At 42.1% G+C, this 20,144-nt stretch overlaps 1 protein-coding gene across 1 annotated transcript; it reads left to right on the top strand.

Annotated features, from left to right (window-relative positions):
- Positions 1-11,473: 11,473 nt before the first annotated feature.
- Positions 11,474-12,696, top strand: LOC125531495 (growth-regulating factor 6-like). The gene is made up of 2 exons (XM_048695887.2): positions 11,474-11,635; positions 11,741-12,696. The coding sequence occupies exons 1-2, from the start codon at positions 11,515-11,517 to the stop codon at positions 12,565-12,567; spliced, it is 948 nt and encodes a 315-aa protein (XP_048551844.2). The 5' UTR covers positions 11,474-11,514; the 3' UTR covers positions 12,568-12,696.
- Positions 12,697-20,144: the final 7,448 nt, after the last annotated feature.

Here is a 20,144-nt window from a genome sequence, read left to right as displayed (position 1 = left end):
ATAACCATGAAAAGGATCAGATTCAACCAAAGTAATTATATCAGAATCAATAGAGAATTCATAATCCTTATCAGTAACAAAGATAGGTGAAGTAGCAAAAGCCGGGTCAGGTTTCATTCTATCATTTAGGGATTGCTTACTCCATTTAGCTAATAATTTTTTAAGTTCAGTTCTATTTCTGCAAGCTAAAATGGCTAAAGAAGCATCTTGATCAAAAACATAACCCTTAGGAATAGCAAGTGGTTCTTCATCATCACTTTCATCAGTATCATCAGATTCAATATTTTCAATCTCTCTAGCCCTAGCAAGTTGTTCATCAAGAAAATCACTAAGTGGCATAGTAGTATCAGGCATAGAGGTAGTTTCATCATAAGTATCATGCATAGCAGAAGTGGCATCATCAATAACATGCGACATATCAGAACGAATAGCAGAAGCAGGTGTAGGTGTCGCAAACTTACTCATAACAGAAGGTGAATCAAGTACAGAGCTAGATGGCAGTTCCTTACCTCCCCTCGTAGTTGAGGGATAGATCTTGGTTTTTGGATCTCTCAAGTTCTTCATAATGATAAGCAGATATATATCCCAAGTGACTCAAATAATAGAGATATGCTCCCCGGGAACGGCGCCAGAAAATGGTCTTGATAACCCACACGTATAGGGGATCGCAACAGTTTTCGAGGGTAGATTATTCAACCCAAATTTATTGATTTGACACAAGGGGATCCAAAGAATACTCTCAAGTATTAGCAGCTGAGTTGTCAATTCAACCACACCTGGAAACTTAATATATGCAGCAAAGTATTTAGTAGCAAAGTAATATGATAGTAGCGACAACGGTAGCAAAAAGTAACAGCACTAAAAGTAATGTTTTTGGTATTTTGTAGTGATGATAGCAATAGCAACGGGAAAGTAAATAAGCAAAGAACAATATATGGAAAGCTCGTAGTCAATGGATCGGTGATGGAATTATGCCGGATGCGGTTCATCATGTAACAGTCATAACCTAGGGTGACACAGAACTAGCTCCAATTCATCAATGTAATGTAGGCATGTATTCCGAATATAGTCATACGTGCTTATGGAAAAGAACTTGCATGACATCTTTTGTCCTACCCTCCCTTGGTGGCGGGGTCCTTACGGAAACTAAGGGATATTAAGGCCTCCTTTTAATAGAGAATCGGATCAAAGCATTAACACATAGTGAATACATGAACTCCTCAAACTACGGTCATCACCGGTAAGTATCTCGATTATTGTCACTTCGGGGTTAACGGATCATAAAACATAATAGGTGACTATAGACTTGCAATATAGGATCAAGAACACTAATATATTGATGAAAACATAATAGGTTCTGATCTTAAATCATGGCACTCGGGCCCTAGTGACAAGCATTAAGCATAGCAAAGTCATAGCAACATCAATCTCAGAACATAGTGGACACTAGGGATCAAACCCTAACAAAACTAACTCGATTACATGATAGATCCCATCCAACCCATCACCGTCCAGCAAGCCTACGATGGAATTACTCACGCACGGCGGTGAGCATCATGGAATTGGTCATGGATGATGGTTGATGATGACGATGGCGACGGATTCCCCTCTCCGGAGCCCCGAACGGACTCCAGATCTGCCCTCCCGAGAGGTTTTAGGGCTTGGCGGCGGCTCCATATCGTAAAACGTGATGATTTCTTCTCCTTGATTTTTTTCTCATCGAAACTCAATATATGGAGGTGGAGTTGGAGTCGGAGAGGCAATAGGGGGCCCACGAGGTAGGGGGGCGCGCCCTAGGGGGGCAGGCACGCCCCCACCCTCGTGGCAAGACGGTGGGCCCTCTAGCCTTCATCTTTGGCAGGTATTTTTCTTATTTTCTGAAAAGTGTCTCCGTGAAGTTTCAGGTCATTCCGAGAACGTTTGCTCCTGCACATAAATAACACCATGGTAATTCTGCTGAAAACAGCGTCAGTCCGGGTTAGTTCCATTCAAATCATGCAAGTTAGAGTCCAAAACAAGGGCAAAAGTGTTTGGAAAAGTAGATACGTTGGAGACGTATCAGGGCATTAGTCCCACTCTCTGCCGGCACAAAATAAAATTGGAGAAAGACGTGAAACCGGTTGTTGATCACCAACAACGGTTAAATCCTAAGATGAAAGAAGTGGTAAGAAAAGAAATACTAAATCTTCTGGAGGCAGGTATAATTTACCCCGTTGCTGATAGTCAGTGGGTAAGTCTTGTCCATTGTGTCCCTAAGAAGGGAGGTATTACTGTTGTTCCTAATGATAAAGATGAATTGATCCCACAAAGAATTGTTACAGGTTATAGAATGGTAATTGATTTCCGCAAATTAAATAAAGCTACTAAAAAGATCATTACCATTTACCTTTTATTAATCAAATGCTAGAAAGATTATCCAAACATACACATTTTTTCTTTCTAGATGGTTATTCTGGTTTCTCTCAAATACCTGTGTCAAAAGAGGATCAAGAAAAGACAACTTTTACTTGCCCTTTCGGTACCTTTGCTTATAGACGTATGCCTTTTGGTTTATGCAATGCACCTGCTACCTTCCAAAGATGTATGACTGCTATATTCTCTGACTTTTGTGAAAAGATTGTTGGGGTTTTCATGGATGATTTCTCCGTTTATGGAACTTCTTTTGATGATTGCTTAAGCAACCTTGATAGAGTTTTGCAGAGATGTGAAGAAACTAATCTTGTCTTGAATTGGGAGAAGTGCCACTTTATGGTTAATGAAGGTATTGTCTTGGGGCATAAAATTTCTGAAAGAGGTATCGAAGTTGATAAAGCTAAAGTTGATGCTATTGAAAAGCTGCCGTGTCCTAAGGACATTAAAGGTACAAGAAGTTTCCTTGGTCACGCCGGTTTTTATAGGAGGTTCATTAAGGACTTCTCTAAAATTTCTCGGCCTCTGACTAATCTCTTACAAAAAGATGTTCCTTTTGTCTTTGATGATGATTGTGTAGAAGCATTTGAAATACTTAAGAAAGCTTTGATTTCTGAACCTATTGTTCAGCCTCCTGATTAGAATTTACCATTTGAAATCATGTGTAATGCTAGTGATTATGCTGTAGGGGCTGTTCTAGGACAAAGAGTTGATAAGAAATTAAATGTTATCCAATATGCTAGTAAAACTCTAGACAGTGCTCAAAGAAATTATACTACTACTGAAAAAGAATTTTTAGCAGTTGTGTTTGCTTGTGATAAGTTCAGACCTTATATTGTTGATTCTAAAGTAACTGTTCACACTAATCATGCTACTATTAAATATCTTATGGAAAAGAAAGATGCTAAACCTAGATTTATTAGATGGGTTCTCTTGCTACAAGAATTTGATTTGCATATTATCGATAGAAAGGGAGCTGAGAACCCCTTTGCAGACAACTTTTCTAGGTTAGAGAATGTTCTTGATGACCCACTACCTATTGATGATAGCTTTCCTAATGAAAAAATTAGTTGTGATAAATGCTTCTCGTACTGCTCCATGGTATGTTGATTATGCTAATTATATTGTTGCTAAGTTTATACCACCTAGTTTCACATACAAGCAAAAGAAAAAGTTCTTCTATGATTTAAGACATTACTTCTGGGATGACCCACATCTTTATAAAGAAGGAGTAGATGGTGTTATTAGATGTTGTGTACCTGAGCATGAACATGAACAGATCCTACACAAGTGTCACTCCGAGGCCTATGGAGGACACCATGCTGGAGATAGAACTGCACATAAGGTATTGCAATCCGGTTTTTATTGGCCTACTCTCTTCAAGGATGCCCGTAAGTTTGTTTTGTCTTGTGATGAATGTCAAAGAATTGGTAATATTAGTAGACTTCAAGAAATGCCTATGAATTATTCACTTGTTATTGAACCATTTGATGTTTGGGGCTTTGATTATATGGGACCGTTTCCTTCCTCTAATGGGCATACACATATTTTAGTAGTTGTTGATTACGTTAGTAAGTGGGTAGAAGCTATTCCAACTAGTAGTGATGATCATAACACCTCTATTAAGATGCTTAAAGAAGTTATTTTTCCAAGGTTTGGAGTCCCTAGATACTTAATGGCTGATGGTGGTTCACATTTTATTCATAGTGCTTTCCGTAAAATGCTTGCTAAGTATGATGTTAATCATAGAATTGCATCTCCTTATCACCCACAGTCTAGTGGTCAAGTAGAACTGAGCAATAGAGAGCTTAAATTAATTTTGCAAAAGACTGTTAATAGATCTAGGAAGAATTGGTCTAAGAAACTTGATGATGCATTATGGGTCTATAGAACTGCATACAAAAATCCTATGTGTATGTATCTGTATAAGATGGTTTATGGAAAAGAATGTCACTTACCTCTTGAACTAGAACATAAGGCATATTGGGCCATTAAAGAGCTTAATTATGATTTCAAACTTGCCGGTGATAAGAGGTTATTTGACATTATCTCACTTGATGAATGGAGAACCCAGGCCTATGAGAATGCCAAATTGTTTAAAGAAAAGGTTGAAAGAGGGCATGACAAAAGGATACAAAAGCGTGAGTTTAATGTAGGGGATTATGTTTTGCTATACAACTCTCGTTTAAGTTTTTTTGCAGGCAAACTCCTCTCAAAATGGGAAGGTCCTTACGTCATCGAGGAGGTCTATCGTTTCGGTGCCATAAAAATCAACAACTTCAAAGGCACAAATCCGCGGGTGGTGAATGGTCAAAGAATCAAACATTATATCTCAGGTAATCCCATAAATGTTGAAACTAATGTTATTGAAACCGTAACCTTGGAGGAATAGATAAGGGACACTTTTCAGAACGTTTCACACTCCAAAAAGGAATAGGTATGAGGTATGGTAAGTAAACCTACTCCAAAACAGTTCTAATAGCATTTTTTCTCCGTGTTGGAATATTTAAGAAAATAGGAAAATAAGAAGTAGTCCGGAAAGGACACGAGGGTGGAGGGCGTGCCCCCTGCCTCGTGGGCACCCCGTGTGCTCTCCGGACTCCGTTTTCTTGCACGATACTTCTTTTGGTCGGTAAAAATTCATTATATAATCTCCCGAAGGTTTTGACCACCGTATCATGCAAATATCCTCTGTTTTTGTTTCGAGCTGTTTTCTGTCAGGGTTGTCAAGGCCAGGCATCATGTCTTCTCCTTCCTCTTCCAACAAGGAGGGAAACGATGCTTGGCTAATGAAGATAGAGATGAAGAGAGAAGAGTCCAGAGAGATCAACAAGGATGATGGGATCAAGAAGGCCGTGGGGGATCAAGTTCCTACAGTAGTAGAAGAAGACATTCTTCAACCTCATCACAATCTCTTTACCCCAATGGAGATTGAAGCTCTCAAGATGATTGAGTTAGCTCGCATTCCAAACAAATATCTCACAAGTGAAAATATTTTGTTGAAGGAGCATATCATCGCACTCAAGGGCATTATTCGCAAATTGGAGGATCTGCTACGCTCGATGTGCGATTATCCATCATCACCAACACCTTATTCACCAACAAAGAAGGAGACATAAACACATGGGTATGGGCACTCCCCTTGTCAACTGCCAAGCTTGGGGGAGTGCCCCGGTATCGTATCACCATCACACTTTCATCTTTACCATTTTTCTTAGTTTGATCCTTTTGGTTATATCTTGATCTAGTAGAATAAAGTTTTATTATGATCGAGTTTTGAGTTTTGCTTTATGATCCTTCTATGTAATCGAGTCCGTGAGCTATATATAATAAATATTAGTGTTGAGTCAAGAGCTTGATTATCTTACTATGATCTTGAGGGAATAAAATAAAAGAGAAAGAATAAAAAGAAATAAAGGGATCATGTGGATCTTATGGAGAGTAATGACTTCACATATAAAGAGTATGATGAATAAAAGTTGTTGAGAGTTGACAAACATAGTATTGGTCATCGTTGCAATTAATAGGAATTAATAAAGAAAGAGAGGTTTTCACATATAAATATACTATCTTGGACATCTTTTATGATTGTGAGCACTCATTAAAATATGACATGCTAAAGAGTTGAGGTTGGACAAGGAAGACAATGTAATGGGTTATGTTTTCTTAAATCTGAAATAAATTATATTGTCTTGGATCATCCAACATGTTGAGCTTGCCTTTCCCTCTCATGCTAGCCAAATTCCTTGCACCAAGTAGAGATACTACTTGTGCTTCCAAATATCCTTAAACCTAGTTTTGCCATGAGAGTCCACCATATCTGCCTATGGATTGGGTAAGACCTTCAAGTAAGTTGTCATTCTTGCAAGCAATAAAAATTGCTCTTTAAATATGTATGATTTATTAGTGCGGAGAAAATAAGCTTTATACGATCTTGTGATGTGGAAGAAATAAAAGTGATAGACTGCATAATAAAGGTCCATATCACAAGTGGCAATATAATGTGACGTTCTTTTGCATTAAGATTTTGTGCATCCAACCATAAAAGCACATGACAACCTCTGCTTCCCTCTGCGAAGGGCCTATCTTTTATTCTTGTCTTATACTTCATATAAGAGTCATGGTGATCTTCACCTTTCCTTTTTACATTTTATCCTTTGGCAAGCACAGTGTGTTGGAAAGATCCAGATATATATAGCTAATTGGATGTGAGTTTTCATGAACTATTATTGTTGACATTACCCTTGAGGTAAAAGGTTGGGAGGCAAAACTATAAGCCCCTATCTTTCTCTGTGTCCAATTAAAACTTCATAACCATAAATATCGCGTTAGTGTTAGCAATTGTGAAAGACTAAATGATGGTTGAGTATGTGGACTTGCTGAAAAGCTCTTATATTGAATATTTCCTGTGTTATGATAAATTGCAATTGCTGCAGTGACTGAGATTATAGTTTGTTGGTTCTCAATGAAGTTTCTGATTCATACTTGAAATTGTGATTGAATTATTACTTTAGCATAAGAGATCATATGACTATATATATATATATGTTGCTATTATAAGAATGATCATTATGCCCTCTAGAGTGACAGAAGCTTAAACCCTAGTTTATGCGTTGCTTCGTAAGGGGCTGATTTGGATCCATATGTTTCATGCTATGGTTAGGTTTACCTTAATACTTCTGCTGTAGTTGCGTAAGCTTGCAATAGGTGTTAATCATAAGTGGGATGCTTGTCCAAGTAAGGGCAGTACCCAAGCACCGGTCCAACCACATATCAAATTATCAAAGTACCGAACGCGAATCATATGAACGTGATGAAAACTAGCTTGACGATAATTCCCATATATCCTCGGGAGTGTTTTCCTTTATATAAGAGTTTGTCCAGGTTTGTCCTTTGCTACAAAAAGGATTGGGCCATCTTGCTGCACCTTATTTACTTTTATTACTTGTTACCCATTACAAATTACCTTATCACAGAACTATCTCTTACCGATAATTTCAGTGCTTGCAGAGAATACCTTGCTGAAAATCGCTTATCATTTCCTTCTGCTCCTCATTGGGTTCAACACTCTTATTTATCGAAAAGGCTACGATAGATCCCCTACACTTGTGGGTTATCAGCGACCTGCAAATTTTCTCCCGCATCCATCCGTGGACAGGGGATCTGTCCGTGGACATGGATGCGGGAGGCCGCCATCCAACGATATCCTGTATATGTCCTTCAGTAAATTCAAATTCAAATGTACTCCGATGCATACAGCGTGCCGGATCACACCAGCGCCAGATCGCATGCGCAATCATAAAAAAGGTGAATATGTTTAGTTTTTACATGCCCAGATCCAAAAGAACATTAGTCCATGCATTTCTGCCCTTATGGACCGGCAATTCCAGCCGTCTGCTCCCCGATCAAGGGGGTGCCATCGCCAACTGATCTTTCTGCCGCTGTAATATCTGGTTACACACGGATTGCACGATGATTCTTACATCAGGATCCAAAGAGTCCACATTCAAGGTAAATATCTTGGACTCCTCCGCATTGGCGGCGATCTTCACCTTCCTTTCCTTGAGCGTGACCTTCCTCTCTTCAAGCTTGAGCTTCTTGTCCGTCGTCACCGTCAATAGTTTGAACCTCTCTGCCTTCTCCTCCTCCTTGATGTCCGAGCGCTTCACGCATGCCTCCTCCTTCTCCGCCAAGATGTCCTCGAATCTCTCCGCCAGCTTGGCCCCCGCACCTTCTCGCTTCGGCCTCTTCTCCTCCCACTTCTTCCTTCGTAAATTTCTTCTAACCTTTTTTGGCGATTCTTGGCTTGGGTCAATAGGGTCATTGGTTTCTTCCTTGTTGGCCTGGGCGACGTTCTTGGCTATGAAAAGTTTCCACTTTTTTAGGAAAGCCAGGCGGTTTTTATTGATCTGAAATAAGAGTTACATCATCTGCTAGAACAATAGAATAAAATCTGGGGGTTCCTGCCACATTTGGTTTCCCATACTAAATTGAGCTAAAATATGGGCTGCCCTATTAGCCTCCCTAGGACAATGTAAAAAAATTACACGTGTAAAATTGCGGCAAAGGAAAGTGCATTCCTCATAGATAGTCGCCGCCACGCCTAGTGAGTTCCTGCCATTCTGCATGACTTCCACCACTTCCGTCCAATCACTCTCGACTAGGATTCTGTTACAACCAATGTTTCCTGCAATGATCAGACCATCATGTAGCGCACACGCTTCAGCAATTGACGGTGTATTGATTGTAGGGATGCTCCAACTACCACCTGCAATTGGAGATCATGTACAGTCATGTATAATAGCACCCGTCCTCCCCGAACCTGTGTCCATGTCAAATGCCGCATCCACATTCAACTTTACAAAACCCTATTGTGGTCTGTTCCAACCATGTCTCATGATTTGCGTCGTTCTCATTTTTTCACTCTGGAGTAATCCAATGCCAACACCAAAATTGCTTGAGTAGACCGAACAGATGCTTGCAAAGACTCTCCACGAGTAAACTTTCTTCGTTCCCACCATGTGTACAAGGACACAACAGCAACTAGATTGCACCGTCGAACACCTACTAGCGTTGGTACGTTATTAGTATCCAATAGCAGCCTCTCTAGGGGTCTGATCCCATCAACCTCCGCAAAGCAAGCTTCATCAATGATTTCCGTCATTCCCAAGTGCGTCCAGATCTCTTTTACCCTTGGGCATGTGAAGAACATATGGTTTATACTTTCACAATCAATAGTGCAAATAGGGCATTGACTCTGGCTCTGAATATGGCGATTTGCCAGAACACCGTAGCAACTTCAGTCAACAATGCATGACGGTGAAGGACTTCTTCTTCAACTTCTTGTACACCACACAAGCACGAGTAAGCTACAAAGTGAAACATTGTCGACAATGCATATCTATCTGTCTAGTGAGCAACAAAACAATACATGTCCAGCTAGTGATCAACAAAACTAAGCATATCCGGCTAGTGATCAACTTACTTGCTCGGTCTTTTGTGCACCGCTAGGCCACCGTGTGATGAGATGCTTCAAGTGCCTGCAATACTTGGACACGGGCTCTTGGATGGTGTACCATCGATGGTTGAGGGACTTCTATTCACGATTGCGGATGACTGTGTCGGAATAGGGCGCGAAATGCTTGTGTTCATGGAACCATATGTGAATGTTCCTCCAAAAGGTTGTGCCCTTTAGCTCCGTGCCATGGATCGGATCAATGCTAGTGGCCAACCATGCATATCATACAACAGCTCATCCTCCCGCATGTTGAAACTTTCTCCTATACCTTTCTTCTTCGGATCGTCGGCTGTATCATCTGGATCATCGTCCTCGCCATCCTCCTCCTCCTCCTCCCCCTCCGGCTGCTGTTCTCCGGCGGCCCAATGTTGTTGTCGTCATGTGCCATCGTTGGTCTGGGTGTATACTGCTACTGGCAGTTGTCGGACTAGGTGGGATCCGAGTCTTCCACCTGCCCGTCCTCATAAGCCCCTCCTCCTTGCTCGCCTCCGTTGTGGATGATGTCGAGTATCTCCTTGTCCGCGTCGTACGTCGGCTCCCCCGCTCTAGGCATTGCAGCAAACGGCGCGCGGGCACCCATTTGCTCCTCGCCCGCCGTCCGCGTCCGGACGAGCTGCGGCGAAGAATACTCGGAGAAGAGCGGCGCCGTGTTAACGTCAACGACGTAAGGCACCATAACGGTGGGGGTTCCGAGCTACTTGGCGGCGTAGTAGTACGGAGGCTTGTAAGACTCCGGCCACGGTGTCGCCTATACTGTGGGCACGCCCATCTGGCAGCGTCTATCACGGCCGCAACGACCTCCACACCCAATGCCACCACCAGGCCACCGGCGGCCAACCGCTTCTTCAGCTTCTCCTCCTTTGCGGCCTTCACTTTGACGCGACGAGTTTGCCACGTCGCCGAGCTGATCTTCCGGGCGAGCGTGATGCTCAGATCCTCCGGCACATCCGCCGGCTCCATCTTCGACACGTTCTCCGATGGTTCCATGCGCCGACGGCGGAAGGAAGGAGATGGTGGCAGAAAAGAGCGGGAATTGGGCGGAGAGCAGCGGGGGATGGAACAAGAGAGTGAGGGATTTTGGCGCGGAAACAATAAGGGATGCTCCTAAAAGCGCGGGCTCTGCCTTCCTTTTTGGTGGGATAGGAGGGCAGAGAGCGACGTTACGCATGTCCGGACTTCCGCAAAGCCTCCCATGTCTATCTCTGGTTTGAGGGAGAAAATATGTTCGTGGCCCGGACTAATATAGGACCGCGTTGGATGACTTTCATGATCCGGACAGATGCGAGCGGTTTGCGGGTCGCCGTTCCCCCCAAGATTCTGTAAGCACCACCGCAACGATTAATACCCCGATCTGTGACAGAGAAGTCCTAACAGGCGGATCCAAAGAGCCGAGAAGCACGCAGGCACATGTTATATCAAGTCATCACCCCAGTCCATGCCTCGGCATGTATGGAAAACGACGTACCCATCTACACACGAGCCGGTCGATCTTGGTTTTCCTCCGGCTTTTTCTGTCACGCGGCAGCTCCCATCGTATACGTTACCCCTCTCCCTGCGCGCATGCGGGCGGAGACCGGAATGGTGGAGCGTTGAAACCGAGCAGAGGGCCCCCGGACAGCATGGTGGTCACGGCCCAAGGAAGACGACGGGTCATGCCGTGCCCGCGCCAGGCGATCTCATCACTGTGTGCATGCACATCATCATATGCATGGAGAGGATTGCACTCGTCTTTTATCCTTTTTCTTGTTCGTCTCTTTCTCTACGCATGCATGCACCTTCACTTTGTTTGTTTATCCATGTTGCGTTGATACAGGCAGGGCGGTCATGAAAGCTGTATGACCGATCACTTCACCTCAATCCTCATCATCATGGTCATGCATCAAGCCCATGACATGGCCACCTGCGTCGGCCGGCCGGATCTTTATCTTTTGGTAGTCTACGTAGTTTGTACGGTCGGTCTCTGTGTGTACAGTGGTACTCCTACTGCTTGGCTTGTTTATAAAGACACCGAGGTGGCCGGGGGACAGGGAAACAGGCTCACAGCACCTGAGTGACTGAGGATCCAAGGTGACAGCACGTGAGACTGTATGAAAAAACTGGAGCTGGACGACGGCATGGTTGCCGGCAATGGCGACGCCGGACAGCGCCCGGGCGTGGCAACTTTGATGCCACCCGCTGCTACTCATGTTCCTGTTGCCTCCACCATGGGTACGTACGTGCTTGTTCGTGCAATGCGCATGCACTATGTTACTTTCATAGTTTCGCTGCATGCATGTTGGATGTTGCTGACTTGGATCCATCGGCGCTTGCTAGGTGCCGCCGGGGGCTTATTCACGGCGACTCAATGGGTGGAGCTGCAACGCCAGTCGCTGATCTACAACCACATGGCCGCATCGTCGCCCATCCCCTCATACCTCGTCTTCTCAAATATCAACCCGGCAGCCGCCGCCGCCGCGGCGGCGGCGCCTTCCCAAGCTGCACCGTCGTACTACTGCTGCTACAACACCCCCCTGCTTGTCCACCATTACCAGGCCCAGCAGGCAGCGCAGATGTCCATGCTGCTGCAGTGCATGCAGCAGGCCGTCGCGCGGAGGAGGTGCGGCCGTACAGACGGCAAGAAGTGGCGCTGCGCCAGGGACGCCGAGCCCGACCAGAAGTACTGCCAACGCCACCTGAACCGCGTCGGCCGGGCACGACCCCCTCCCCCTGCGAGAAAGCAACAGCACCAGCATGCAGCTGCTGCGGTGGTTGCTCATCATCGTGACCGGGACAAGTCCGCCATGACCGCCCCTGCGGCCATTCATACCAGTCATGGTAACAAGTCTTCCGGGAATACGATGCTGCGGGAGGATGACGACGACTACTCGCGAGGCCTCTTGGACTTCACCGGTGGAGTTTGCCTCCCGGAGCAGCGAGAGAACCGGCTCAGCCTCAACTACGACAACATTGCCGAGCTCTACTGCAATAGGCAGGTGACCGCCACGCCCACGGCCACAGCATCGGCGGCGGCGTCAGCAACGGCCATGGACGACGACGCCATTCATCATGGGGCAGCAGCAACCTGGGTGGGCATCGGGGGACCCCTCGGCGAGGCGCTCGGTCTCGCCGTAGAGATTCAGTGGCCTGCTGGCTCCACCTAGCTCCACGCATGATGCTCTAGAGCAAGTCGAAGTGTATCCGTACCGGCGTGTACCTCTAGGCTAGGCTACTACCGGAGTACTACTGTAGGAAAGGGGTTCAAAATAGCAAAGTTCTTTTTTCTTAAATCTGAAAGTGCTCGATAAATATCCCCAACCGTGTTATATTCCAAAAAAAAAAAATGCTCAACCCCGTTTGCCAAGAAGACCTCCAGAAAAATATAAATAACGTAATCAGTTTACTGTTGTGTGGTGACACATCAAATGCTCCTTCCTCTCCATTGAACTCCAAACCAAATATCCCTAAAAAAAACTCCAAAGCAAATAAGGAACACAAAAGAAGTGTGTGGTGCTGCGTTCAAATTCTTCACAAAAAAATAAGGAACACAAAAAAAGTAATAACATAATTAGTTCACCCGTGTGTGGTGCCGCGTTCAAATTCTTCCATTTTTTGTGAGGGAAGATTCATGGAGAGTTCCTTTTTTTGTGTGAAGGTATTGCGTTAGCCATGGATTTGAACCTCCAAAGGTTACACATTGCACTGGGCTGTCTAATGCGGACGATGATGTTGTCGCAAAGCGGGGTGGTGAATATGAAGCTGTGATCAATGATATTGTAGCATCTCGATCTTCTTTCACTTTTGTGTATTTTCATCCATGAAAAAAGAGGCTCGGCTGTCTAGCTAGGCTTGCTTCTTCGTTATATCAGGGTAGACACACATGGCTTGGTCTATCCCATGATACTCTTTATATTTTGATAATCATTAATCAATAAACCTAGTGGATTGTGCTAAAAATATCACGGAGAGCTCCTTTTTTTGAGCAAAACATAGCTAGTCTCTATTGATCAATAATAACGTTTACAGGAATAACTGCAGGGTCATGAGGTGAGCCTAGCCACACATGCATCCCTAGAGGAAGAGACACACTAAATCTAGCTATGCCATGAGCTTCAACATTCGAGGCTCGAGGTTCAAAAGCAAAATTACAAGAAGTAAGAACGGTTGCAGTTCCTGCAATCTCTTTAACTATTCCTCCATAGTTTCCCCCAACTCTTTCATGGATATGATATGACCTGTTTGCAATCCGAAGATATGTGAATATGTTGCATAGCTAAGTCTTGTGCCAGGGAGAGGGCTTTCCTACATGTCATGCTTCCAATGCAAACGGATCTAACAATCCATGTATAACCAAAACCAAAGAACCCAGGTATTTGCCATCTCTATCGCTGCAGATAGCAGCAGCAACACCCGCATTGCGGTTCACCGAGATAGCAGTGTCAACGTTAATTTTCACCACACCGACACCTGGTGGAATCCAACGCCTCACTGGGGTTGTTGCGGTAGCCGTTATTTCATGCGATTCAGATTGAGCATTGATCTGGTCCATTTCCGAAATGAAACTTGAGACAAACCTGTGTGTTTCATATGGGCTCTGATTTATCCCCTCATGAATAAGCTTCCTCCGTGCATACAAATCGCCCATAAAGTGACACACATCCTGGTCAGTTCCTCATGATTTACTACCTCCATCATGGAGAAAAGCCATGCTCTCACTGATGAAACAGTCGTGTTAATCATCTGTTCTAGTAGATCGTGATCTACCAAAATCCACACATGTCTTGCCATCATGCACTCGAGAAGACAGTGCCTCCAGGAATCATGTGCTCCGCAAGCAAAGCATTCATCATGGTGGGACATTTTCCCATGCTTGCGAACATCTTCGGTAGGAACTGAATTCATTGCCAATCTCCAAAGGAACATCTTGATCTTTGCCGGTACTGAAACATTCCACAAAGTTGCCCATGACTTCTCATTTTCAGCATTCTTTGAGGCACCCGCCCTCTCTTCTAACCAGTCTTCACGCCTTCTCTTAATATCCACAATCATTCTATAGGCCGATCTAACAGAAAGCACTCGTTCTTTTCAAAATTCAAAGACCAGAAATCATCGACAACTCGGGTGCACACGGGTATTTGAAGAATAGCTGCTGCATCAAAAGATAATAGAACATGAGAAATTAATTCTACATTCCATTTGGCGTTACCATGGTCCAGTAGTTCAGATACCAACTATGGCGGTTGATCTACTAGAGAAACAATAGGCCTCATATTTTCTCTTCTCGGGATCCAGTTCATGTTCCAAATGTGAGTAGTAGTGCCGATGCCAATGTGCCTAATAAGGCCTACTTCAGATTGTCACGCCCCTCCAAAATCGAGCGCCAAATCTACGACAGGCGACTCCCAAGTTCAACAGTAAGAAAATCATTGTTGGGGAAGTACACTCCTTTAAGTAGTCTGGCACTCAATGAATCTGGATTCTCTAGTATTCTCCATGTCTGTCTTGCCAGGAGGGCTAAATTAAATATCTCAAAATCTTGGAATCCAAGTCCTCCCATATATTTAGGCATACTCATTATGTCCCAAGCAACTCAATATGGCTTGCGTTGACCTTGTTTGCTCCCCCGCTAAAAGGCATATTCCATGTGAGATCACCAGGTAGAACTCACATGATCGGCAGTTGGGCCAACCCATCATTTGGGCCATCCCATCTAAAGCGTGACCACTAGTTTCGCTCGATCAATCGACATTCATCGACTTGTATGCTAGACCCCCTCCAGGTGGTTCGACCAGCTGACCAGACCGGTCAACTAGTTAACTTTTAAAAAAAGTTATAATGATTTAAAAAGTTTTAAATTTTGAAAATAGCCAAAATTCAAATAATGCTCATGAACTCAAAAACGTTCATGAACATGAAAAATGTTCGCAAATTTGGAAAATGTTCATGAATTAAAAAAGCTTGCGAGATCCATAAAAGTTCATGAATTCAAAAAATAGTTCATGAATTATATAAAGTTAGCAAACAGTCAAAAATAACTCCAAAAATTCTAAAACGGTTCACGAAGAAGAAAAAGTTTGCGTATTTAGAAAATATTCGTGAAATTGAAAAAAGTTCATGAATACGAAAAAAGTTCACGCATTTGAAAAAGTTCGGGAATTGGAAGAAAAGTTCATGGATTTGAATAAAGTTGACTTGTTTGAAAAAATGCGGATTTGAAACGTTCACGCATTTGAAATCTTTTGTGAATTCAAAAAAAGTTCATGAATTTGAAAAAAATGCGGATTAAAAAATGTTCACGAATTTTAAAGAATTCACCATTTTGAAAAAAGTTCACGTATTGTACAAAATTCAAGAATTGAAATAAGTTGCATAGGATTTTGAAAAATCAAAATTTTAAAAGTTCACCCATTTGGAGGAACAAGAGTAAAGAAAAGAACATATAAAAGAGAAAAAAAGAATAAAGAAATGGAAAACGAACAAAGAAAACCGAATAAATAAAAAAAGAACGGGAAAAACGAAAGCACAAAAGAAAACAAAAGGAAAAAGAAAAGTAAAAAAGAAAAGGAAAAGGAAAAAAGGAAAAAGGTCGAAAGCTTCTAGAAACTTCCTAAAATCGGCTAGGAAACATCTATGGTCTTCGCAATACCGATCAGAAAGGTACAGAAAAACTAATAGTCATTCACATTTATGGGCCGGTCTAGTTGCTCGAAGGGATGTGCTCCGCGAAATGAACAGCGAAGCAACCGCCGCGCCAAATAGGACCTGTCTGATTCCTTATACGGTGACAACATTTATTTTGCATGGACTGAAATGCTCAAATGTTTTTTCTATCCTCTTGATATGAAATTATTGTGGGTTCAGTCCTTCAGCATGGTCTAAGGAATTCTAACAAAAATATATATGTCTAAGGAGATTACATTATATTATTTAGTTGGCAAAATTTCATTATTTAGTTAGCGAAATTTCATTAATAATGTAGCTAGGTTGGCATTGGGTGTTAGCCTAAGGGTGATGCTCTTTTTGACTTTATACCTTACATTAAGGAAGAGAGGAAGTATTTTGGAATCTCTTAACATCGTGCAAGTTGATTTTTCTCACCTTTAGCATCTTCTTAACGCTTAGAGATGTGGATACTTTAACACACACGTGCATAAGTGCGAGGCCATTGGATCATGGGCTTGTGGGACCCGACACCACCTTTACAAGGTGACCTTGTAGATTTTTTCGAACCCTAAAGCCTCATTTGGTCGCTAGGGAAATAACACCCAGGACAAAGAAAACATAGTTAAGATATTTGTTTTGGTCACTAGATAATTGTTCCTGCGGTGCAACAGGATACAACTATTCTAGTACGTTAACATATGATTTACCGGCCCATATTAATGTGATTGTATAAGAAAATGTTTATAAAATTATATGTGTTTTACCTACCTAAATAAGAATCACTTATTTGGTAAGAACTTACTAGCTACCAAACAAAACATAATTTTATTTGGTAACTCAATAAAATGGGAGACAATTATGATGGTTTTCATGGGAAATTGGTGAATAAAATAAGAGATAGGAGGGGATAAATCAAAACAGAGTGAGGGAGTGGAAAACATATATAAGGTTGGACGCAACACTCTGCTTAACATAAAAAGAAACAATATTTTTAATAAGTATACCAGTAAAATGCACATGCGTTGCAATGAGATATAAATATTCTATCATGTTAGCTTGTTATTTACCTGCATATATTAATGTGATTGTGTAAATAAGTGTATCAAATCCTCACCGTGGTTTACCTTATATTTCGATGAGAAGTTTGGTAAGTAATTAAAATGGAATTGGTTCAGAAGGTAAGTGAATTAAGGTGATTGATTATCATATGGGCAAGGTTGGACGAACGGGTGGTGAGAACAAAAGTGAAACATAAAATCTTGCATTCTTTTTAAGTATTAGAGATTAGAGATATATAATAGAGAATCAATAACCTAGAGGGAGAAAGTCTGGTCAAAGACCCATTGCCTATCATCATTTGGTGGAGTGTAAAAATCCCTACCCATACTATATAAAATACTTCATCAAGAAATAGGACGCCACAAACTGGGACAACTCGTGCTCAATAATTGGCGTGTTAGCCTGCGAGTAGTCTGCTTCACCATCTCCAACAAGATGGTGCAGCTCGCCAGCCATGCTCGAGCTCGCCGTGGTCTACACATTGTAGTTGCTCCGGCGAAACTTCCCTCGCATCCTTTGGTTCATTGCCACATATGGAAGACCTCATCAAGGAAATTTTGATGGGTTAGATAACGGAAGAGAAATCCTCCCGCGGAATGTAGGTTGAAGGAGCTGCTAGCCCTAATGGGAAACCTGCTCGGGAAAGACACTGAAAGATGAACTACATGTCATACACTTAATGGCAGGTGTAGTGTCTCTAAAGTTGTGTCCCTCCAAATGGCCATATACATTTTTGAGGGCTAATGTATCCCGTGGTTTTTGTACTTAGGGCCCTTGCAACCAAATGAGGCCTAATTTAGATGATTTAAACCCTCCTCTATATGACACGTTTGCCTCCTATATGTTTTTAGCTCCGCCATTGGTGATGATTAGCTTTGCCTTGAGGTCAATTGTCTCATTTGCTATCAACGGTGGAGACTGAGATTTGTTGGTTATTGCCTAGTGCCTACTAAATTATTTTTTGCACAAACAGTCTTATCTATCAGCGATTTGGGGATGCCCCAAGCATCAATCCAAGTCGATAAAGTAATTAGATTTGTAATCTTCTTGCGGGATGTTTTTAGTCCATAGAGTGCACCTTTTATTTTAATAGTAACATCTTTATATTGATTATTTTTCAGCCGACTTCTGTATTTACACAAATCTCCATGATAGGTTGGGTGAATCTTTGCGGCTATTCTAAAATGGTTATTTTCCGAGTCGTGTAAGAAATAATGAAACTGGGTTCTTTCTGCACCACCACCACAACACACCTAGTTCCTATTATAGAAATGAGTAATAGCATGAGCCGCACCACTTGCCTACTGCTTAAATTAATTGAGCTATACAAATCCAGTGTAAGCACTATAAAATACCATATGCCTCCAACTTCAAATCATAAATAGAATATATATATATATATATATATATATATATATATATATATATATCATTCGAGTTGAGATAGTGGTGTGCATACCGTTTGTCTTACAGAACCGTAGGAGATTGCATACCTAGCCCTAAATGGGTACCCTACGAGTCTCAAATTTAACTTCCTCTACACTCAAAAAATTGCAAAGACACTCATTTCCCATCGATACCACAAGCGAAACCATTAGATTCCCAAATAAGAACTCTGATGCTCCTTGGATGGTAAGATGCCATGCAAGATATATTGACATTTTTATTGCAAAGAAGCCTGATATACGATGTATTAAACGAAACTATCACTTGCAAGTTCATCCTTACGGAAAACAAACATTACAACTTAGTCATTAGGGAATTTGATTTCATCTGCCTCGTGAAGACGTTGGCAACGCATCATGAGCGAACCTCAATGACACATCTGGTACTTCGGACCACTAGAGCCAGGAACACGTTACTGGAGCGGCACACTATATTGCTAGTTCAAGAGGCAACTTTTGTTGTCCTTTGGTTGTCTTAGCCTTTTATTGAGCTTGTATAACTCTGTGTTGGACCTAAAACTTTGCAATAAATGATGGCCCCATGGATCTGTCAATGCAGAGGCTTGGATCTACCCTCCATTTTGATTTTTTTACATTGATATTTTTCCCATTTAACTGAATGGGAGCTTCATCTTTTAACCACTAGTCTGCATCCTTGGCCATTTGAATAAGAAGTTGACAACTACAAGCCCACCATACATTTATTTGTATCCAACTTGTATAACTCTATGTTGGACCTAAACTTTGCAATACATGATGGGCACATCCATCATTCAATGCAAAGGCTCGGGTCTACCGTCCATTTCAGAGTTTTCCTCCTCTTTGACATTGATCTTGTACCAATATAACTGAATGAGAGGTTCATATTTCAACCACTAGTGTGCACCCTTAGGCGTTCCAATAAGAAGAAATTGACAATAACAAGCCCACCATACATTTACTTGTATCTTGCACACACACACACACACACATTTTTGTAATTACACAAATCTCCATGATAGGTTGGGTGGCTTTTTGCAGCAATTTTAAAATGGTTATTTTCTCAGTCGCGTAAGAAATAATGAAACTCGGTTCTTTCTGCGTCACCACCACAACACACCTATTTCCTATTACAGAAATGAGCAATAGCATGAGCCGCACCACTTGCATACTGTTTAAATTAATTGAACCATACAAATCTAGTGTAAGCACTACAAAATATCATATGCCACCAAATTCAAATTATAAATAGAATATCTATCTCTGCCATGCGAGTTGAGATAGTGGTGTGCATACCATTTGTTTTACGGAATCATAGGAGAGTGCATACCTAGCCCTAAATGGATACACTATGAGTCTTGAATTTAGCTTCCTCTACACTCAAAAATTTCAAATACACTCATGTCCCACGGATACGAGAAATGAAACCATTGGATTCACAAATAAGAACTTTGATGCTCCTTAGATGGTAAGATGCCATCAAAGATATATTGACATTTTTATTGAGTAAAGGCCATATATACGATATAATAAAAAAAATATCACTTGCAAGTTCATCTTTACGGAAAACATGCATTACAACTTAGTCCTTAGGG

The sequence above is a fragment of the Triticum urartu genome, chromosome 6A, assembly GCF_056163025.1.
Source record: "Triticum urartu cultivar PI428250 chromosome 6A, HENAU_Tu73, whole genome shotgun sequence".
Classification (NCBI taxonomy): Eukaryota; Viridiplantae; Streptophyta; class Magnoliopsida; order Poales; family Poaceae; genus Triticum; species Triticum urartu.
The sequence above is the reverse complement of the archived record's forward strand: the minus strand, read 5'-3'. Positions and strand labels throughout refer to the sequence as shown.